We start from the raw sequence: 23543 nt of genomic DNA on the forward strand, positions 1-23543 counted from the left end.
TTGAGTGTCAACCTATGAACCAGGAGGTCACGGTTCGATTCCCAGTCAGGTCACATGCCTGGGTTGTGGGCTCGATCCCCAGTGGGAGGGTACATGCCCGGGTTGTGGGACTTGATCCCATGTGGGGCGTGCAGGAGGCAGCTGATCAATGATTCTCTCTCATCACTGATGTTTCTCTTTCCCTCTCCCTTCCTCTCTGAAATCAATAAAAATGTATCTTAAAAAAAAAAAAAAAGCCATCATGCTGGACTCAGGAGGAAATGGGACCCTTGATGGAGAAGGGAGTGACACGGAAATGTGGGCACTGAGTTAATGAACTCCTAATGATTTGGTGAAATGGTCCCCTTGCCAGGAGAAGCATTCTGATCACAAGTTTCGCTTCCTGTGTATTAGCTGTGTCTTGTCTAGTTATCTCATTGCTTAATCTGAATTGAGTCAATAAAAGAAAATGGATTTTCCAAGAGAGACATTTCTTCAACATTAACTATCAGGCCTAATGATAGGAAGGACAGATTGGAAGAGACCGCAGGAGACAGAAGAGGAAACGGTGGTAAAGAAATAGAAGGCCGGCCCTAGCCAGTCTGGCTTAGCGGCTGGAGCGTCGGTCCTCAGACTGAGGGTCCTGGGTTCAATTCCTGTTGGACGCATGTGTCTCGGTTGCAGACTCGATCCCCACTCCATGCGGGAGGCAACCAATCGATGTGTCTCTCCCACTGTCTCTCTCTCTCTCCTTCCTTCCTTCTACTCTAAGAATCAATGGAAAAGTATCCTCAGGTGGGGATTAAAGTCGGAGAAAAATAAGTATCACATGATCTCACTCATTTGTGGAATATAATGAACAACATAAACTGATGAACTAAAATAGATCCTGAGACACAGAAGCATTGAACAGACCATACAACCTCGGGGGGAAGGGAGGGAATGAGGGGGGAAGTAGGGGGAAAGGGGGGAGATCAACCAAAGGACTTGTATGTATGCATATAAGCAAAACCCATGGACACAGTCGGGGGGGGGCGGGGCATGTGCAGGAGGGTAGGGGAACAAGTGGGGAGAGGTCAATGGGGGAAAAAGGATTCATATGTAATACTTTAAACAATAAAGAATTATTAAAAAATTAAATAAAAAAATAAACAGTGAAAAGAAAGTAATAATTAAAAAAAAGAAAAGAAGTGGGAAGGCCCTTTCAGCAGGCAGACCATCAGGCAGCAGCTTCTGAATCTATAACCTGTGCTTATCCTTCTCTTTCCCTTAGCATCTGGTGGCTATCTGTCCAGAAAAGCCTCATTTCACGAAGCAGAAGCTCACCACCTCTCTCAGCACCCTGCCATCCCTGAAGTCCCTGAGTCCAATGATCCAGTCCTGGAAATACAAATTAGACTGCAGCGGTGTGACAGTAACCCCATGATCAGCCACGGGTTATTCCAACGTGGTGGTCTAGTCAGCCTCTTAGCCTTTCTGGTGTTCATGTTATGGTCTATCGTGCTTAATGGAGGGCACCATCCACCTGGGTGCTCCAGTTGGGAACCTCAGGGCCCCCCGCATCTGTTCTCTCTCCCCCCATGTCTCTGCAGGCCTCTGGGGGAAAGTCCCTCTATGTTCCGGCCTCAATCCACCCACAGGGGACTCCTACCCTTCCCTCTGGGGGAGTGTTAGAGGGAAAGTTCTCACTCTTCCCCAAAGGAAGGGGAGCAGCTCGTGCTGATAAGAGAAGACATCTGCTGGTGTTCGCACGTGGGCGGGGCCCCTGAGCCACAGACGCTCCAAACAAGCCCCACCCCACCGCTCAGGCTCAGCACAGCTTGCCCGTGGCCGGTGCCCAGAGCAGCGTTCTCCTTTTGGCTTCCTGTTTCCATGTGGCGAGTGCACCTGGGGCGGCTCGGAACTGCCCGCGGAGGCAGCGGGGGTGCCGTTTTCTCTCCTACCCTCTGGCACTCCCTTCTACCAGGGGCAGAGTTTGGGGACAGGCCTGTGACCTTCCAGGCAGCTGGTAGGATGGGAACTTGGAGTCTGCTTAATCCAACCCCCAACCCGCACGATGAGTTCCAGGGGCAGGTTTAACATACAAAACTGGTCACAACTGGGGTCCTTCCTAATTTCTACCCCGACGCGTTCACCATCACTCTACTTCCTCTTGTCCTTTCCCCTCCAACGCGGACCAGCAGGACACATCTGAAAGTCAAATGCGGCATCTTTTTGAGACTTTGCATACATGAGAACATCGTTCTGTTTCTCTTAGCGTGCGAGTGACAAATAGGTGGCATGTAGAATTTTGAAATCTGAATATTTTTCCCCTTAAAACTCTAAAAACTAGCATTTCCTTGTCCTTTGAGGTGAAAATCTCTAGTGAGTGTGAGGAAAAAATTGGGTTTTGTGATCAAATAAACTTTGGAAGCCCCAGATTAAAGATAAGAATTAAAAAAAGTTTTAATTGATTTTAGGGAGAGGAAGGGGTTGGGATAGAGAGAGAAACATTGATGAGAAAGAACCATCAATCCGCTACCAGCCTGCAACCCACGGATATGCTGTGACCGGGAATCAAACCGGTGACCTCCTGGTTCATGGGCTGATGCTCAACCACTGAGCCACACCCGCTGGGCAAGGAGGTTTCTTAACTGGCGGCCTTCTGGAGCCCTCCTACGAACTGAGGAAGATCAAATGTAACAGAGCATGCACTTCAAAGACAGTGTTCTATAAACCCACACCCTAAAATTTCCATCTCATTGTAAGAAAAGAATCAAAGCCAGGCCCATTCCACAGAGGAGAGCCCTTACTAATCGCCAGGTGTGAAGGCATCTCTTCCCAGCTGTTCACACCAGTTAAGATGCAAACCTCCTCGGAATATAAATCAGAAATGTTCTTAACATTTGCTTTACTCTCTTTCTAAAAACACATCTTTCTTTCTCCTTCCTTCCTTCCTAATCCCCACCTGAGGATATTTTTCCACTGATTTTCAGGGAGAATGGAAGAGAGAGGGAGAGACAGAGAGAAACATTGATGTGAGAGAAGCACATCGATTGGTTGCCTCCTGCACTCGCCCTGACCGGGCCCGGGTTGGGGAGGAGCCTGCAACCCAGGTACGTGCCCTTGTCAGGAATCAAACCCGGGACTCTTTGGTCTACAGGCTGACGCTCTGTCCACTGAGCCAAACCCACTAGGGCAGTGGTCGACAAACCACGGCTCCCGAGCCACATGCGGCTCTTTGGCCCCTTGAGTGTGGCTCTTCCACAAAATACCACGGCCTGGGCGCGAGTCTATTTTGAAGAAGTGGCGTTAGAAGAAGTTTAAGTTTAAAAAATTTGGCTCTCAAAAGAAATTTCAATCGTTGTACTGTTGATATTTGGCTCTGTTGACTAACACGTTTGCCGACCACTGAGCTAGGGCAAGCACATCTCTTTTCGAGGAAGGCAGTTTCTATAATTCATCCGTGTTTCCCTTCTTTTTCAGTGTATTACCCACAAGTCTGAGATACTATTAGATCTGCTGTAAATTTATGTTAATAGTTCAGAAATTCAATGAGGTGGTATCTGGGATACGCGTTTACTGCCCGTGAGGACTGAGGAGTGAGGGGGCTGCCAGACGAGAAGCTGCAGAGGGAGGAGAGCTCCTGTTCCGAGTTCTGACACCTGGGTCTCGCCAGGGACCAGGCAGTGCCTCTCTCCTGCCGTGCGTGTGGCCCCGGCCAGAAGCCTGCTGGGCAGTGCCCTGGTCTTTGCTTGTAGTGTCCACCCATGCCAACAGCCAGGCTCACGCACCAGCCTCCTCTGCGGGGATGGCCGCCCACCGCAGGAGGGATCTCCCGGGGCCAGAGCTCTGCTGGTGTGGCTGCCCACTCAGGGACGAAGCTGGAATATTTGTTAAACAATGCTCGTTTCATTTAAGATCACCGTATCAGAGCACTGAACTGCTGTCTGGGCCCGTTTGCCTATTCTAGAATAGCACCCAGCCAAGAAACAGCGGTGACAAGAGAATTCTGCATGCAATTTTTCTTTTTGTCTCAACAAGGATTCAAATCAGTGTTAGTACTTTCAAATGATAAAACTTCACTAAGGAGGTAATAGACAAGTGTCAAAGGCAACAATTTTAGCAAATTCTTTTTTTGTTTTGTTAATTCTCACCAAGGATATTTTTCCCATTGTTTTTTGGACAGAGTAGAAAGGGGGAAGGAAAGGAGCGGAAGGGGTAGGGGGAGAGAAACACTGATGTGAGAGACATCGATTAGTTGCCTCCCACATGTGGGATCAAACCTGCAACCCAGGTACGTGCCCTTGACTGGGAATCGAACCCAAGACCCTTTGGTGTGCAGACTGACACTCTGAGCAACACTGGCCAGGGCAGCAAATTCTTTCACAATCAAATGATTGCAGCCAACGAAAGGAAAGGTGGATCACAGCCCTCTTCTTCCAGGTTCTCCTGAATGTATTAATGTCTTCCGCCTAAGATCATTTCACTTTTGTATTTAATTGGAGCACATAGTCCCTTGATTCCTCAAAAGAGACTTGCTGTTCATTAATGGGCAGGCCCATGTTTAAAGAACATTTTTTGGCCCTAGACCAGCCTTGGGCAAACTACGGCCCACGGGCCGGATCTGGCTGTTCTATCCGGTTCTCTTGCTCTCCCCTCCGCTCCTTTACTTTGAATTTATATTAGTTCACACAAACACTCCATCCATGCTTTTGTTCCGGCCCTCCGGTCCAGTTTAAGAACCCATTGTGGCCCTCAAGTCAAAAAGTTTGCCCACCCCTGCCCTAGACGGTTTGGTTCAGTGGATAGAGCATCAGCCTGTGGATTGAAGGGTCCCGGGTTCGATTCTAGTCAAGGGCACATGCCCAGGTTGCAGGCTCAATCCCCAGTAGGGGGCGTGCAGGAGGCAGCCAATCAATGATTCTCTCTCATTGATGTTTCAATCTCTCTCTCCCTCTCCCTTCCTCTCTGAAATCAATAAAGATATACATATATTTTTTAAAGAACACTTTTTGACTCAGCTGTGCAGTCCCAGGACCCCAGTTAGGTGCTTAAGAAGAGAATCTAGAGACATCTCATGATCTGTGGATCAGACTTGTCCTGTTTGCTGAACAACTTTCACTTATCTGTGTATTAACTGGGTTTCTGCTTTTCCTTCCCTTAGGAATTCATCTGCTCTCACAGTGACATACATCTAGGGCCAGGTCATATCCTGTGATACTTCCCCTGAAAAGAGACAGAGTCTCCTGAACACATAGAGTAGCCCCCGCTTCCGGGACTCTGCACAAGCTATCCCTCTCCTGGAACATTCCCTCCCAGCTCTCTTCCTCTCTCTCTGTCACTCACGACCATTTGAAATTATTTTCTTAACCAGTTAACTGCCATAGTGTTTATGATGCAAGTGGCGGACCTTTCTAAATTAAATTCAAAGTATTGTGGCAGTTAACTGGTTAATCAGTTGTTTGCCTGTTTGCTGTTTGTCATCTCCCACAGGACAGTGTACTCAAGAAGGCAGGGGCATGTCTGTCTACTCACCACTGAGTCCCCCGTGCTTAGAACAGTGCCTTGCCCAGAGAAGAAGCTCTGTAAATATCTGTCCGATACATGAACACATTATCCTCTCACTTCTTTTTTATCCTTCAAGCCTCAGATTTTCCTCCAGGATGCCTTCTCTATCCCCCAAAGATTGGTTCAGGCTGCCCCTATGAGCTCGCCCAGCCCCTGAGCTGCCTCACTCTACTCACTGCACTGTGCTGTGACCATGTCCTTGCCTAGCTGCCTCTCGTAATGAACTATCAGCAACTTGAGGGTAGGAACCATATTATTTTTTATTTTTTAATCCTCACCTGAGGATATTTTTCCATTGATTTTTACAGAGAGTGGAAGAGAGGGAAAGACAGAGAGAAACATCAATGTGAGAGAAACATCAATTGGTTGCCTCCCCACATGCCCCCAACTAGGGCCCGTGCCAGGGAGGAGCCTATAACTGAGGTACGTGCCCTTGACCAGAATTGAACCCGGGACCCTTCAGTCCGTAGGCCTAACGCTGTATCCACTGAGCCAAACTGGCTAGAGCGGGACCATAATATCCTATCTAATAAAAAGTAATATGCAAATTAACCATCACTCAGCTACACCTACCAGCCAAGCCCACCAGCCAATCAGGAGCGAGTATGCAAATTAACCCAACCAAGATGGCTGTGGCCACAGAGCGAACAGGAGGCTTGGGTTGCCCCTGACGATGGAGGAAGCCAAGCTTTCCACACACCCTGGCCAGCCCAGGCCTCCACTCAAGGTTACAAAGTTTCAATTATAGAAAATAAATAAATCCCAACAAAAATGGCTGCAGCCACGGAGCAAGCAGGAGTCTTGGCTCTGCTCAAGGCTACAAAGTTTCAATTATAGGAGATAAATAAATCCCAGATACCAGGGCCTCCCCTTGGGTTGTGGGGGGCGTGGCCGGCCTGCAAACCACCACAGGCTCCTCACCCAGGCCACCCCACACCCCAAGGGAACCCCCACCCTGATATGGGACACCCTTTCAGGGCAAACCAGCTGGCCTCCACCCGTGTACCAGGCCTCTATCCTATCTAATAAAAGAGTAATATGCAAATTGACCATCACTCCAACACACAAGATGGCCACCACAAGATGGCCAGCAGGGGAGGGCATTTGGGAGGGACCAGACCTGCAAGGGAGGGAAGTTGGGGGCGACCAGGCCGGCAGAGGAGGGAAGTTGGGGGCGACCGGGCCTGCAGGGAAGGGCAGTTGGGGGCAATCAGGCTGGCAGGGGAGCAGTTAGGCATCAATCAGGCTGGCAGGGGAGTGGTTAGGGGGTGATCAGGCTGGCAGGCAGAAGCGGTTAGGGGAAATCAGGAAGGCAGGCAGGCGAGCAGTTGGGAGCCAGCAGTCCTGGATTGTGAGAGGGATGTCGGACTGCCCGTTTAGGCCCGATTCCAGTAGGATCGGACATCCCTCGAGGGGTCCCAGATTGGAGAGGGTGCAGGCTGGGCTGAGGGACACACACCCCCGTGCACGAATTTCGTGCACTAGGCCTCTAGTTTTTTACATAATATCAGCAATGTCTACAATGGTGCCTGACACTAGCATATACTTAAATCATTGGGTGAATGAATATTCCTCTCTTTGGCTTTTCTTCAACCCCCTTCTTTTCTAAGTTATTCCTTTGGTTATAACAGCTGTGAGCATGTGTATATATTTAGACTATACTTGCTGCAAAAAGGATCTGAGATAACTACACACCTGCACACACACTCAGGATATTTAGAGAGAGCACCTACATAGAAAGAGAAAATTGAGAAATCAGAAAAAGATATATTGTTAAATCAAGCGAAGAAACACTCAAAGGCGTTTGCTTGAAAATTCCAAGTGATCTGGACAATGGTTTGACGTACTGCTCCACCCACACCTGTGTGAATTAGCGAAAGAACTGCCTCAATTCTCCTTTCCCTCCTACATTCTATGTAAAAGTTATCACACGTTCCAGAAAGGAATTCTCAGCATCAGTTGTCATCTTCACTTTCCCTAATAATGGCCACATACCATACAAAACTAGGAGTCAGGCCCGAGCCGGTTTGGCTCAGTGGATAGAGCGCCTGCCTGTGGACCAAAGGGTCCCAGGTTCGATTCCGGTCAAGGGCATGTGCCTTGGTTGCAGGCTCCTCCCCAGCCCGGGCCCTGGTTGGGGTACATGCAGGTGGCAACCAATCGATGTGCTCCTCTGACATTGATATTTCTTTCTGTCTTTCCCTCTCTCTTCCACACTCTCTCTAAAATCAATGGAAAAATATCCTCGGGTGAGGATTTAAAAACAAATAAATAAAATAAAATAACGCTTTTAAGAAATAAAAATAAAAAACAAAATTAGGAGTCAGAGTATCTCAGTGGACCAAATGACGTGTATGTCCCTGGGGGCAGAAGAAGGGGAGCAATAACGGCCCCCGGGGGAACAGCCTTTGCTCTGAAGAGATGAAAACCTGCCAGGAGCTTGAAGGCCAGGAAAGCAGCCTGTGCACCTGCAACGCCCCCACGGGCCTCCCTGCGTATGGTCCTGGTCATGAGCGAGTGGATGCGTGTGGTACAGGGAGGGGCCCAGGCTGGGAGTCAGCTTGACCTGGGCTGAATCCGGGCCCCTCCAACCTCAGCAGTGGAATCTTAGGCAAGTAACTCTGGCATCCAGTTTCCTCAGTGGAAAACGGGGGTTAAAAAAACAAACTACTCAGTAAGTCTTGAGGACTAAATGACATATAAACTGCCCAGTACAGTGCCTGGCATGGGTAGGTGCTCAGTAAACATGAGTGCCCTTCCCCCGACTTCCTGGTTTTTAGGCTCCTGAGGCCAATTCCACCATCACTGCCAGGAATTCGGCTCTGCAGTCAGACTTACCCTGCCTCTGCGCCTTCCTCCACCTCCATGGGTGAGGAGTGAAGGGAGAGAGCCGGGCCCTCCTGGCATGCTCATTCTATGTCCTGGCCCACAAAGTCCAGCTCTGTTCTGTGCCCCCAGAGCCCTCCGCCCAATGCTGGCTGCCCATGAGCACGCCAGCTCCAGCCCCTGAGAAGGACCGGTCAAATAAAATTGTCAGGTGAGATCACAACCTCTTCTCTTTAGTCCTCCTTAACAGCCTAGGAGTGTGCATCACCATATAGGAATTTTCCTAAATACCGGCTATATATTTCAGTTGTCCTTTACTGAGTTTGAAAGTCCATAAATAGAAAATCCTATGAAATTTTGTCTGTAAGTTCTAACAGCAGGTCAACCTAAATAAAACTAAATCACATATCTGTGTATCTGTTTCAGCGAGATAACTGAATCTCTCAAAGCTGGTTCAAAGTCAGGTTTAACTCTGACATTACTGATTTCTCAAGAAAATGCAGAGAAAGCCTCGCAATGGGGCTGAATTACATGTTGTTTATGTCCAGTTGCTCCATGACACGGAACCTTACTGATGTTTTGGAAAACACCTATACGTGGATGAGGTGTTTCCAGGTTCCAACTTACTTACTTCCACTGCCTCCATTCATCAGATAAAACGACGATTTTGAGACCGAAGAGGAATTGCAGGGAAGGCAAATCCTGAAAGCCTTCCAAACATTTCAAAGTGTATACTCTCCTTAGACAGTGAGAAAGGATATCTGCCGCCCAGGCTTGTCTCCAGGCCGTCGGTGGAGGGGGTGGAAGCGGGTCCTCGAGTGCCTCTCCACCAGCCCGTGGTGGCGGGTGCCCCGCACGCTATCGGCTTGATGAAAGGACGGCTGCAAAGAGAAGGGGAGAAGGTTGGCCTGTGACCATGAAACTGCCACTCACTCTCTGGAACAACGGATAACAAAACAAAAGGAAAGAGTGCTTTTATAATTTTACTCTCTGACTATACTGAGTCAAGGTAAAGAAAATAACGTAGCACACGCAGCTGTTTCTTTTTTAAAAAAAATATATTTTATTGATTTTTTACAGAGAGGAAGGGAGAGGGATAGAGAGTTAGAAACATCGATGAGAGAGAAACATCGATTAGCTGCCTCCTGCACACCCCCCACTGGGGATGTGCCCGCAACCAAGGTACATGCCCTTGACCAGAATCGAACCGGGGACCCTTCAGTCCGCAGGCCGACGCTCTATCCACTGAGCCAAACCGGTTTCGGCTGGAAGCTGTTTCTATATAGTTGCAGAATAAGTAAAAATAGTCTTGCCCAGCCAGCGTGGCTCAGTGGTTAACGTTAACCTATGAACCAGGAGGTCATGGTTCGATTCCCGGTCAGGGCACATGCCCAGGTTGCGGGCTCGATGCCCAGTGTGGGGTGTGCAGGAGGCAGCCGATCAATGATACTCCCTTATCACTGATGTTTCTCTCTCTCTCTCTCTCACCCTGTCCCTTCCTCTCTGTAATCAATAAAAATATATTTTAAAAAATAATCTTTAGTGTATTAAGATGGAGCTGAAAGAATAATATGTTAATATACATTGTCGCAGTAAGGAGGTGGAGAATCAGGGGACTATGGGTTCACACATCAAATCCCAGAAGCCAGGAAGTACACCCGAAATGTGCAAGATGTGAAATTTAAGACAGAAATAAGCTGGATACCTGCAGTACCCAGAGCCCAGAAATAAAGATATAGTATCAGAAATAAAATGGGCCCGGCTGGAGTGGCTCAGCGGGCTGAGTGTCGTCCTATGCACCCAAAGGTCACGGGTTCGATTCCTGGTCAGGGACATCGCTGGGTTGCAGGTTTAATTATCGGTTGGGACGGAAGGCAACCAATCGATGTTTCTCTCTCACATCGATGTGTGTGTGTGTGTGTGTGTGTGTGTGTCTACCTTCCTCTCTCTAAGCATGTCCTTAGAGGGAAAATAAATAAATAAATACAATGGAACAGCTACAGACTGGGGGCTATTTATAATTTTGATTGAATTGACAATATTAAACATTCAGACTTAGGGGCTTCTAGGGCAAAATCAGAACATCTTGGCCACACGGATCCCACGTGGCAATAATGGGTGAAACAGAGTGGCTGCTCTCTGTAAGCAGGAAGCCCGCTCTTATGCTTTGTGGACTCATTGTGTTAGATATTTGAGTTTGTAACCTAAGGTAAGAAGAGAAAAAAGCCGAAACCGGTTTGGCTCAGTGGATAGAGCGTCGGCCTGCGGACTGAAGGGTCCCGGGTTCGATTCCGGTCAAGGGCATGTACCTTGGTTGCGGGCACATCCCCAGTGGCGGGTGTGCAGGAGGCAGCTGATCGATGTTTCTCTCTCATCGATGTTTCTAACTCTCTATCCCTCTCCCTTCCTCTCTGTAAAAAATAATAAAATATATTTAAAAAAAAAAAAGAAGAGAAAAAAGAACACTATCTTTAGATACAAGTGAAAAACTTGCAACTCATGATTCCCAAAAGGCATGAATGAAGGATAAACACATTCAAGATAAACCCATGGTCATTAGATCCAAAATACTTTGTTAAGAGAGCCGGGGGTATATTCTTAACATTTTTGAGAATGGCACCAAAAAGGACATTTTTGGTTGTCAGAGAATAAACCCCAGGCTGGACCATAATAGCTCACATAATGAGGTGATGTGTATGCACACTGCATACACAGAGATGAATGTTTATGAAATAGGTAAAAACAGACTTTTAGTTCAATTGAATATGTCAAATAGCTCGCTTACTATGAAAGGAGTCCTCTGAGGCCAACATTCTGTGTCCCCAAAAAATGTACACACATGTCTAAAGACATGTACACACATGTCTGTAGATTCTATTACATTTTGAAAATGAAATGTATTTTCATAAACACTGTCTTGATAATCATTCAAAATGTGTATACATTTTTGGGGGCCACCCTGTGGGTTTTTTTTTTTTTTTAAGCTTCACCTAAGATCATGCCTCCTCCACGCGCCCCGACTGGGGATTGAACCTGCAGCCTGAGTATGTGCCCTGACTGGGAATCGAAACCTCAACGTTTTGATGTACAGGATGCTGCTCCAACTGAGCCACACCGGCCAGGCCTGGAATATGTGTTTGTTTGTTTTAATATATTTTTATTGATTTCAGAGAGGAAGGGAGAGGGAGAGAGAGAGATAGAAACATCAATGATGAGAGAGAATCATTGATTGGCTGCCTCCCGCATGCCGCACACTGGGGCTCAAGCCCGCAACCCGGGCATGTGCCCTGACAGGGAATAGAACCGTGACCTCCTGGTTCATAGTTTGACACTCAACCACTAAGCCATGCTGATTGGGCTTTTTTATCCATAGTTTTTTAAATATAGTTTCTATATGGTTGTTCCCACAGAGAACATATATTTTTGTGATCTATTTTTGTACTTAATGTCATTTTACAAATAATATTCCATATGTTACATAACCCTTACAGCTATTAAGTCAGTATTTCATTTCCCATGTTTATGAGGCCAACATTCAGTGTTCCAGTTCAAAGAACATGTGACTTGGAATCAAAGCAACAGTTCCAGTCCAGGATCCTCCACTTACTGAGAAGTTACTTCATCTTCCTTATCTGTGAAGTGGAAATGATGATGCTGATAATTTCCTTGCAGGCTTGTTGAGAACACTAAATTATGTATTGCAAATGCTGCCTTATCCCAGGGATCCTGGATGTTAATGGACCGAATTGTATTCTCCAAAATCCATGGGTTGAAGCTCTAACCTGAAATGTATTTGGATATGGGGCCTTTAAGGAGGTATTTGAGGTTTAAGTGAGGTCATAAGGATGCATTCTAATCCAATAGGACTAGTGTCCTTATTAAAAGGAAGTGACACCAGCCCTAGCTGGTTTGGCTCGGTGGAGAGAGCGTCGGCCTGTGGACCAAAGGGTCCCAGGTTCGATTCTGGTCAAGGGCAAGTACCTTGGTTGTAGGCTCCTCCCCAGCCCAAACCCTGATCAGGATGCCTGATTGATGTGTTTCCCTCACATGGATGTTCCTCTGTCTTTCCCTCTCTCTACCACTCTCTCAAAAAGATCAAAGGAAAAACATCCTCAGGTGAGGATTAACAAACAAAACAAAACAAAACAAAAGAGGAAGTGACACCAGAGGGAAGGCCATGTAAGGACACAGCAAGGTGGCTATTTCTAAGTCAGGAAGAGTCCTCACCAGAAACCAACTCCACCGACACCTTGGTTTTGGACTCTAGCTTCCAGAACTGAGAGAAAATAAGTGCTAAGTCCCAGCCAGGGGATTGTGTTAGGGCAGCCTGAGCTGACCAATACACTGGGCATTAGAAGGATGGATGTCCGGGTGGCTGACACTGGAAGCACTTCGTTAGAGGTGAGGCCACCCTAAAGTCCTTTTGTGGACAGCAAGAGCAGCATCAACGCTAGGGGCCTCCCCAGCATCTGAGCCTCGCAAAGTCTCCCCCAAGGGGCGGAGATCTCAGCTAGACACCCACCTGCTGCCCACGTCAGGTCACTGTGAAAGCTGCAGGCTGGGAAGGATGGCTGGAAAGAACGCTGGCAGGGCCTTGGGACTTTCTTTAGCCAATGGCTCATGAGCAAACGGACGTACATCTGGTCAAACAGAATTCTCATACTCTCCCTTCTGCCAGGAGAATGCCGTCTCAAGAGGGGGTGCGCCTTCGGCCCTGGCTGTCATTCTCAATCCCTGTATCTACTAGTATCCGAGTCCACGGCTGCTCCCCTCTCTCCAGTAACATTTAGGTGGCATGGGAGACTGGCTGGAAACTGAACAGGTCAGAAAGGTACTAGATAGAGTGAGCTAATGCTTGGGCCTGAGGTCACACGCATACTATTTTGCTCTGCAGGCTCTCCTGCTGGCCTGCGATGGTGCTTTAGTTCTGAATTTTACTTCTTTAGATCTCTGTAAGGGCATGCAAGACCAGCCCCTCGTACTGAATACACTTCCCTTGGGGAAGGTGGAGGAAGGAAGGCAGGTGCCTGGGGTTCACAGGGCATTTTACTTATATGCAGGCTCCAGTTAATGGAAGACATCAGAGGCCCTCTCTCTTAAAAAGGGCAAGTCAGTCTAACAAAGAGACAACTGTGCCTCACGTGGAACCCAGCTGGAGATCATTCCAGACACAGCCAGTACCTCCTTTGGTTTTCATGATGAGGGGAGGGAGTCCTGAAGACCTGCCCACAACAAAGAGGGGGCCATTAACTCACTGCCTTGGGGTTAAAAGGACCATTTAATTCTACCTTATGAATGAGTAGAATGAATGGATTTCATAGCTTGGGTAGAGACTATATTATAGCACCATGAAAAAAAAAAAAAAAAAAGCGCCTTAAAGATAAAGTCAAAATACTTTACAAATCTCCAGGGTCAGGCCCCCGGAGTCTTGCCAGCCCTCCCTGCCCGCGGGTTCCCACCCTCTTCCTCTGCCCTCTGCGGTGTCAGACCTGGGCAGGAGTTGGTGCTTATTTACACAGGCCAGAGGGCGAGGTCTTAAGTTCACAAAAACTCCTGTACGGCCCCTAACTTCTGGGAACAGGGCAAGGTTTTCCTCCCCGCAGTCGGCAAGGGCTGCACTATCTTGGGGCTGGTCTTAGCCCAGTCTTGCAGGGTAATTGAAGCCTCAGAGCCAATGAGTCACCGGGGTGGGTAGTTGTTCTGTTGTTTTTAATTTATTAATTTGAGAGAGAGAGAGAGAGAGGGAGAGGGAGAGAGAGAGGGGAAGAGATAGAGGGGTGAAGGGAGAGAGAAAAACATCGATTTGTTGTTCCACTTATCGATGCATTCATTGGTTGATTCTTGTATGTGCCCTGATGAGGGATAGAACCCGCAGCCTTGGCGTATCGGAATGACATGCTAAGCAACTGAGCTGCTGGGCAGGGGCCAGCAGTTTGTTGTTTGTTTTGTTTTGAAGCTTGGAGACGACACTTTTGACCAACTGAACTGGGTGCAGCCTTCTCTGAAGGGCCAAATGAGCCGCGCTGTAAGGGTGAAGAGGCTGTAAAGAGCAGAGCAGAGCAGAGCAGAGCAGCGGAGATGCTGGCACCCAGTCTTCCCACTTGAGACCTAACCTGTACCATGCCCCTAGTGTTGCCCCGTCCCAGTCCTTACTTTACATTGAAAGGTAAAAGGGAAGTAAAGTTAATAAGACAAACTAAGCTAAAATATTACTCTAAAAAAAAGGTGTTTTTTTAAGGCAGCAAAGATCCGTACACACACACACACACACACACACACACACACACACACACACACACAATCAAAATGGGCTCAGAGGTCCAGGCTAACTCATCTGTCAAAATAAGAAACAAAACAACAACCTACAAAAAACATGCTCAGGATACAGGGTCTAGGGTTCATGCTGGGGCTCCTGTTCAGTAAAAGGCCGATGAGAAAGTCACTGTCCCAGGCAGGGCTCGCGAAAGCTTCTCCCAGGAGAGGTCAGTATGACATCCCACCGGCCCACGGGCTGCAGCGGGGGACCTGTCACCATGCCCAAGCCCAGCACTGTCTCTCTCAGCACCTGCAGCGTCTGGGACAGCAGGTCCCAATACATGTTTGGAAAATTATTATTATGTTTCTAAATCATTGGGCTGCAAACAGTGCATGTGCCCCCCAGGGGGTGCACAGGATGTGAAGAGGGCGGCGAGAAGACATGAGAAACTCTGTCTCCACCTAGTTTCTGGTTTTTGTGTATACCATGTAACAGTAGAGCGGTATGTGTATGTAATTTATAAACAAACATACCCAGATTGGGTATACAAAACTCTTGGATGCATGATCAAAAAGTTTAAATGAAAAAATATTGGTAATTACTGAAATTGGTGGACAGCTAAATTTTTTCACAATTAAATGAAGAATTTCAACTCAGGGATGGGTATGGGCCTGGCAGGGGTTGATGTGGACGCCATGCCTCTAAAAAACCTATCACTGTTGCCCTGGCCAGGTAACTAGTTGGTTAGAGGGTTGTCTGGATACCCAAGGTTGCAGGTCACATATAAGAATCAGCCAATGAATGCATGAATGAGTGGAACAATGAGTCAATGTTTCCCTTTCTCTCTCTAAATCAATTAAAAAAAAAAAAAAAAAAGCCTGTCACTGGCTTCCCAGAAAGTGCCACACACGCCCCCAAAGAGGTAGCAGTTTTAATTGCCCACCCCCACCCCACCTTCCTGCCTGGTGCTATGTGTTCCTGTGGAGAGAAAGGCCTTCCGCTGAGTGCAGTTCCCCTTTCAACTCTACTAACAAATCACTGGGTCTGTCCAGGTCTTTCCTCCAGAAGGAGCCGGTTTGCTTCTCATGGTGATGACCGATAAAGGAAAGGAACTGTAGGGAAGAGGTGTTTTTCGAGTGCTGAGACTTTAGCAGTGACAGGTAGAAGGCGCCTGGCCTAGAGGCAGGTTAAACAGGAAAGCAACTGTCCAATAGAGTAAGGCCAAAGGTGTCCTCAAAGGCCGGCAGGGTCAAGTAGGTAGTTTAGGTCAAGCAGGAACGGAGCCAAAGTGCCTGACCCTAGTTTCATCCCATCACCTGCCTCTTCCTGCCGCAGGAAATGGACGTAAGAAAGAGTCACTTGCTGGCTCTGACCACCCTGCCCCCTCCTTCCAGTCTTGCTGCAATCTGAATCATACCAGACCCACCACTGCGACTGAACTTGGTAAGATCCTTCGCTGCGTTTACAAGAGATCTGTGGATTTTTAAAAAAAGGGGGAGTGGGTGGGGGGTGGGGAATAGATGAAACAAAATTTAAAAATGTTGAAAGTTATTGAGGGGATGGATGAAGGTGGCCAAGAGGTACAAACTTTTCATTTTGCCCTGGCTGGTTTGGCTCAAGGGACAGTGCATCAGCCTGCAGACTGAAGAGTTCCGGGTTCGATTTCAGTCAAGAGCACATGCCCAGGTTGCAGGCTCAATCCCCAGTAGGAGGTGTACAGGAGGCAGCCGATCCAAGATTCTCTCTCATCATGGATGTTTCTATCTCTCTCCCTCTCCCTTTCTTTCTGAAATAAATAAAAATATGTATTTTTAAAAACACACAAAATACTTCCCATTTTAAGATAAATAAGTTGTAGGAATGGTGACTAAAGTTAACAATACTGTATTATATATTTGAAAGTGGCTAAAAGATCCTAAAAGTTCTCATCCCAAGAAACAAAATTTATAACTCCTAGTATGTGAGGTGATGTATATTAACTAGACTTACTATGGCAATCATTTTGCAACACAATTGACACTTGAACCACACAGGTTTGAATGCACGGGTCCACGTATACACACCTTTAAAAATAAATACTTGTACTGTTTTTGATCCACAGTTGGGAGTCTGGGTGCAGAGGGCTGATTGTATGCATCGATCTATGCTGCTTTATATAGGGGACTTGAGCATCCTTGGACTTGGGTATCCAAGGGGGGCTCTTGAAACCAATCCACCATGGACATAGAGGGACAACCTAAGCTTTTTGGAAATCAAAAGTTATTCATAGATTTTCGACTACATGAGGGTTGGTGGCCCATAACCCACGTTTTCCAAGGGTTAACTGTATATACATGTAGCAAATCATTATGTTGTACACCTTAAACTAATACAGTGTTATATGTCAATTATATCTCTGGTAAATTAAACTGGTAAAAATTATTGAAACTGGTAATAAGTATAAAGGGGTTCATTATCCTATTCTCTACTTTTGGGTATACTTTAAATTCCTAGCTAAAAAGTTTAATATTTTTAAAAATAAAATTATGACACTAATAAATTAAGGGTGCGGGGTTTTGTTTTTGTTTTTTGTTTTTGTTTTTTAGCTTTAACCCAATAACTTCTCTAGATAGGAAAAAAGGGATGAAGGCTAAGTTTTCTACCATACAGCCAGCAAAAATATTAAAATGCTTTTGTCTACATGACTTTACAGGACAAATAAATACCTAATTTCACAAAGGAACTAGAAAAGTATTATAGGAGAAAATGTTCTGGAGGGAATAAAATAATCTGGAATATTTAGTTAGATAGAAGAGCACATGGCAATTCTAAATAAAGCATATTGAGTAAAAAAAAAAAAAAAAAAAAAGTACATCCTGTTTTTGATTTAAAAGAGCCCAGGGTACGTTTCATCTGGCTACTTGCTTATGAAGAGCACACACAGCGTCCTGTCCCGTCTGGGTCCAGACAGTCACAAGAGTGAGGACCGCCCTTCCAGGTCAGCCAAGCAACTGCACAGTATCCTCACCCAGGCCACCCAGCCTCCCCGAGATGGGAACCGCTGCTTTCCCAGGCAGGCCACTCCCTTGTCATGCAGCCATGCTTCTGGTTTTTCCCTTAGGCTGATCTGCAAACATCCTTGGGGGAATTTGCCCAGACGAGAGGTTTCTAAAAATTCATTACTGTAAGATCCTTCTCTTCCATGAGGAAGCAATCCACCAAAAGTGGAAGAAAAGGTTCTCCTTTTGAGTTAAAACTGCAAATGAGTCTGGTTGCTTGCTTGGAGACTCCAAGTTAAGTTGGTTTGGCATTCCTTTTGTCAACCAAATGGTACATCTGGCAGGACTCATAAGGAGGAAGCCTTTTTTTTTTTTTTTAATATATTTTATTGATTTTTTACAGAGAGGAAGGGAGAGGGATACAGAGTTAGAAACATCGATGAGAGAGAAACATCGATCAGCTGCCTCCTGCACACCCCCTACTGAGGATGTGCCTGCAACCAAGGTACATGCCCTTGACCGGAATCGAACCCGGGACCCCTCAGTCCTCAGGCCGACACTCTATCCACTGAGCCAAACCGGTCTCGGCAAGCCTTTTTTAAAATCTGCACGTGCCCATCTCTGCCTACAACTGGGGAGACAAAATCAACTACTCAGCTATGCTGAGTCAGGCCCGTCCTTTGGGAGTTCTGATTTAATGCATGGTGCCTATGTAATGAAGCCTCCATAAAACCCCAAGAGGATGGGGTTCAACACATAGAGATCTGGGGCGAATGGAGCTCTTGAAGAGGGTATGGAAGCTCCTTGTCCCTTCCCACGTACCTTCCCCTACACATGCATGTCTTCAACTGCATGTTCATTATTTCCTTTATTCTATCTTTTTATAACACACTGGTAAACATAAGTGTCTCCCTTAGCTCCGTGAACTCTTATAGCAAATTTTTTTTTTAATATTTTTATTGATTTTTTACAGAGAGGAAGGGAGAGGGATAGAGAGTTAGAAACATCGATGAGAGAGAAACATCGATCAGCTGCCTCCTGCACACCCCCCACTGGGGATGTGCCCGCAACCAAGGTACATGCCCTTGACCGGAATCGAACCTGGGACCCTTCAGTCCACAGGCCGACGCTCTATCCACTGAGCCAAACCGGCCAGGGCTCTTATAGCAAATTTACTGAATCAAGGGAGGGGTCATGGGAACCTCCAGCTGCAGCCAAGTCGGACAGAAGATATGGATAACCTGGGGACATGAACTTGAGACTGGCATCTGAAGTATGTGTAGGACTGAGCCCTTAGTCTGTGGAATCTGATGCTATTTCCTGGTAGATAGGGTCAGAACTGAGTTGAATTGTTGGAGAACTGCTTGTTGGTGTGGGGAACCGCGCCCCCGCATACCCCCACGGTGAAATTGGGCACAGAACCCAAAGGCCCACTAGGTCAGGCTGTGACTAGCAGGCCCAGGATGTGCCCTAGTCCTCTTCCCTGACCCAAGATCCAGGACTGTCCACTGTCCCAGGGCTGCTGGTCCCCAGTAGGGAAGGAGGGAGAAGACACACACTCACATCTCACCATCATAAAGCCAAAGTGCACTCCACAGTGGTTCACAGATGCAGAAGAACCGAGAAATCAGACACTCAGCCACCAGTGACTAAGAAAATTCAGGGTCTTTCAAAACCATTATTTTTAAAGATAACCAAGCAGCTTGGATCAAATTATTTTCAGAAGTAATACATTTTCATCCTTAAGTAAAAAATATAAAGATGGACAGTGAAGAGGCAACCTCAAACCCTTGTTTCCCTTCTATCTGGTTTCCACCTCCCAATGGGTAGCCAGGTTATTAGTTTCTTGTGACTCCTTCCAAATACCAATTATGCACACACAGTAAATATAAACATATATTCGCCTCCTTTTTCTTAAAATATATTTTATTGATTTTTTACAGAGAGGAAGGGAGAGAGAGAGCTAGAAATATCGATGAGAGAGAAACATCCATCAGCTGCCTCCTGCACAGGCCCCACTGGGGATGTGCCCACAACCAAGGTACATGCCCTTGACCGGAATCGAACCTGGGACCTTTCAGTCTGTAGGCCGACGCTCTATCCACTGAGCCAAACCGGTTAGGGCTTCGCCTCCTTTTTTAACAAATGGTAGCATACTATACACTGTCTGAACCTTACTTTAAAATTTAATTTCCATTACATTTCTAAAACTGATTTCAATTTCTCAGTTCTCTAAATCCTCAAAATATAAAAAGAGCCGAACAAAAATATTAGAAAACTCAATAAAATTAAAAGTCACTGCCCAGACAGGTGTGACTCAGCGCCTGAGCATCAGGAACCAAGAGATCACCAGTTTGATTCCCGGTCAGGGCACATGCTAGGGTTGCGGGCTCGATCCCCAGTGTGAGGCGTGCAGGTGGCAGCCAATCAATGATTCCCTCTCATCATTGATGTTTCCATCTCTCTCTCCCTCTAATCTCCTCTCTGAAATCAATAAAAATATATTTTAAAAAAAACTGTCAGAGAACATATACCAACATTATAATATAGATTACTCTCTTCTTGGCGGTTCATGTTGGCCAATATCTCCTAGCTCTATATCCATCTCAGTATTTCTTGGTCCTCAAAGTCTAGGATCACAAGCCTCGAATCCTCTCCATTTAACTACAGCCACGCCTCCCCCACAGAGAAGTCTGAAATATAACTTGATGCATCATTCTCCTCCTCCTAGCCCAGGGGTGGGCAAACTTTTTGACCGGAGGGCCGGAACAAAAGCATGGATGGAGTGTTTGTGTGAACTAATATAAATTCAAGTAAAGGAGCGGAGGGGAGAGCAAGAGAACCCTCCACTCTTTCGGCTCCGCGGGCCGTATAGAACAGCCGAACGGGCCCGATCCGGCCCGCGGGCTGTAGTTTGCCCACGGCTGTGACCTAGCCCGTGTCTCCTCTTCATAGCCCAGCTTCATGATGGAGGAGTTGCCTCAACCACTTCAACTCCCACTCACCCCAGTCCCCTACGCCTCTACTCCAGTGAAACTCCAAGATAACCATGGCGTTTCCTTGTCACTGAATCAAACTGGACTTTTTCAGCTCTTCAGTTACTTGACCTCTCAGAAGCATCTAGATCAGTGGTTCCCAGCCTGTTTTGGCCATGCCCCACCTAAGCATCTCTAAAATCCTGATGCCCTCCCCACTCCCCCGTGACCTGTAATTCTAATTATTCAAAGAGTGAACTCCTGCCCTAGCTGGTTTGGCTCAATGGATAGAGCGTCGGCCTATGGACTGAGGGGTCCCAGGTTCGATTCCAGCCAAGGGCACATGCCTGGGTTGCAGGCTCGAGCCCCAGTAGGGGGCGTGCAGGAGGCAGCCAATCAATGATTCTCTCTCATCATTGATGTTTCTATCTCTCTCCCCCTCTTCCTTCCTCTCTAAAATCAATAAAATACATTTAAAAAAAAAAGTGAGCTCCTATTCACATGGAGGAACCCTAAAAGGCCATTAACTTTGGTCTAAACAAACTTCCATACAACATGGCATCCATGAGAGAGAAAAATAAAAGAACAAAAGGACAGTTGAAGCACTAAGAAAGAAATCACTAGGAAATTGCTTTAAAAAATAATATGAAGTGATATGAAAAAGTAGCAAATAAAGTTTCAAAACATAGAATAGAGAACTGAAATGCATAAATATGTCACAATATATATTTATAGACTGTATATGAGGCCCCGAGAACCAAAAGAAATGCAAGACATTCACTGTTAACTCATTCTCGAATTGCCGCCCTTAAACATCAAATTGCCCGCTATGGGGCGTGTGCCCCACGTGGGGAACCGCTGCTCAAAACTCATTGACGATTCACTCTCTTTTGGCTTCAGTGATTCCATGCTCTCCGCCTCTCTGGGTGTTCCTTTGCAGTCCTCTTTCCAGACTCCTGCACTTCCCAGCCATCCTTAAAATGCTGGGATTCCTCGGGGCTCTGTCATGCCCTCTATCTCCAGCCCAGATCTCTCTCCAGAGCTTCAGACTGTACATTCAACAGCCCGCTGCACAACTCTTCTAGGAACTGCCTGCAGGCATTTCAAACTCAACAAAATGTCTAGAAGTGAGTTTGTCATCTTGCTCCCAAAGCAGCCCTATCTCATGTGCTTTAAGTCTCTGGGAATAACATCACCCAAGTGCCTAACCCAGGAAGTTTTGGGTCATCCTTGAGCACTTCCGGCCCCACCCCTCTCCATTCCAAGTCTGGTCACTCCGACCTTCTAAACACTTCTCAAACCCACAACTACCCTCAATTCCCTATCTATCCACTCCATCCAGGATTACTGCAAAGGCTTTGTTAATTGGTCTTTTTGTCTCAAACCTTGTTTCCTCCCCACACAGCAGTCAGAATAATCTTCCTAAAACACCAATCTGATCACATCACTCAGATGCATAAAACCTATTAATGATAGGATTTTAAAAAATCTTAACAAGCTGATTTTAAAGTTCATCTGGAAAAATAAACATGCAAGAATAGCCTGGAAAAATCACTGCAAAGAAGCATGAGAATGAATTAACCCTACCAGAATTTTGAAATGTAATATAAAGCTGTAATAATCAGTTGAAACAGTGTGGTTCTCTTGTATGAATAGACACATAAATCAAGAAAAGAGAGCCCTAGCCGGTTTGGCTCAGTGGATAGAGCATCGGCCTGAGGACTCAAGGGTCCCAGGTTCGATTCCGGTCAAGGGCATGTACCTTGGTTGCGGGCACATCCCCAGTAGGAGGTGTGCAGGAGGCAGCTGCTCGATGTTTCTCTCTTATCGATGTTTCTAACTCTCTATCCCTCTCCCTTCCTCTCTGTGAAGAATCAATAAAATATATTTTTTTTAAAAAAGAGAGAATAGGAAGTCTCAAAACAATCTAACATATGTGGGAATTTAGTAAATGACAGAAGCAGAATTTTAAAGCAGTGGGGGAAAGTCATTTATACTAATAAATAGGTAATATGCTAATTAGACCAGGAGACCTTCTGGGTGCCTTCCGGACATTCTTCGGGACAAAGCCATGATATGATGGTGGGGCCAAGGCAGAGGCAGTTAGGGGCAATCAGGCCGGCAGGGGAGGGCAGCTGGGGGCAAGCTGGCCAGTGGGGGATGGCAGTTGGGAGCAAGCAGGCTGGCAGGGGAGTGGCAGTTGGGGGTGAGCAGGCCGGCGGGTGGGGCAGTTGGGGGGTGAGCAGGCCAGCGGGTGGGGGGGGGAGGGGGCAGTTGGGGGCAATCAGTCCAGCAAGGCAGGCAGTTAGGGGTGATCAGGCAGGAAGGGGGGGCAGTTGGGGTTGATCACGCCAGCAGGCAGAGTGGTTAGGGGTGACCAGGCAGGCAGGCAGGTGAGCGGTTAGGGGCCAGTGGTCCCAGGTTTCGAGACGGATGTCCTAAGGGTCCCGGATTGGAGAGGGTGCAGGCCAGGCTGAGGGACACCCCTGCCCCCATGCATGAATTTCATGCTCCAGGACACTAGTTATTTCATAAACAGTGTTGAGACAACTGGTTAGCAAACTGGAAAAACAGTCAGATCCACACTACACATCTTATGTTAGCATAAATTCCTGACTGATCAAAGATTTTAAATGTAAAAATGAAGATACAAAGTATTACAAGAAATAAAGAATTTTTAGCATGACAAAAATACAATAAAATATTTTTTAAAAAATTAAATGTATGCATGGAAAAAAACTCATCATAAAGAAAGTCAAGAGACAAATAGCAAATTGGGAAAATATTTCCAGCTTATATCACAGAAAAGTTTACTTTTTCTAATATATAAACAGCTCCTAAAAAATCAGTAAGAAAAAGACGAACTACCTCAAATAATTAAGGGCAAAAGATATGAACAAATTGTCCCCAGTAAAGACAACACAAATTATTCATAAACAGAAAAAATGCACCTCACCCAGAATAATGGAATGCAATTTA

General features: G+C 46.5%; 1 protein-coding gene across 2 annotated transcripts in view; it reads right to left on the bottom strand.

Moving 5' to 3' along the window:
- Nucleotides 1-23543, bottom strand: part of CRTC3 (CREB regulated transcription coactivator 3) — a 99819-nt gene that overhangs the window by 29710 nt on the left and 46566 nt on the right. For both annotated transcript variants that reach the window (XM_080651708.1, XM_080651707.1), the window contains exon 3: nt 9117-9236. In XM_080651708.1, the coding sequence (XP_080507834.1) occupies nt 9117-9236 (120 nt within the window). The remainder of the gene's footprint in view (nt 1-9116; nt 9237-23543) is intronic.

This window comes from Plecotus auritus, assembly GCF_963455305.1.
Source record: "Plecotus auritus genome assembly, chromosome: 15".
NCBI classification, from domain to species: domain Eukaryota; kingdom Metazoa; phylum Chordata; class Mammalia; order Chiroptera; family Vespertilionidae; genus Plecotus; species Plecotus auritus.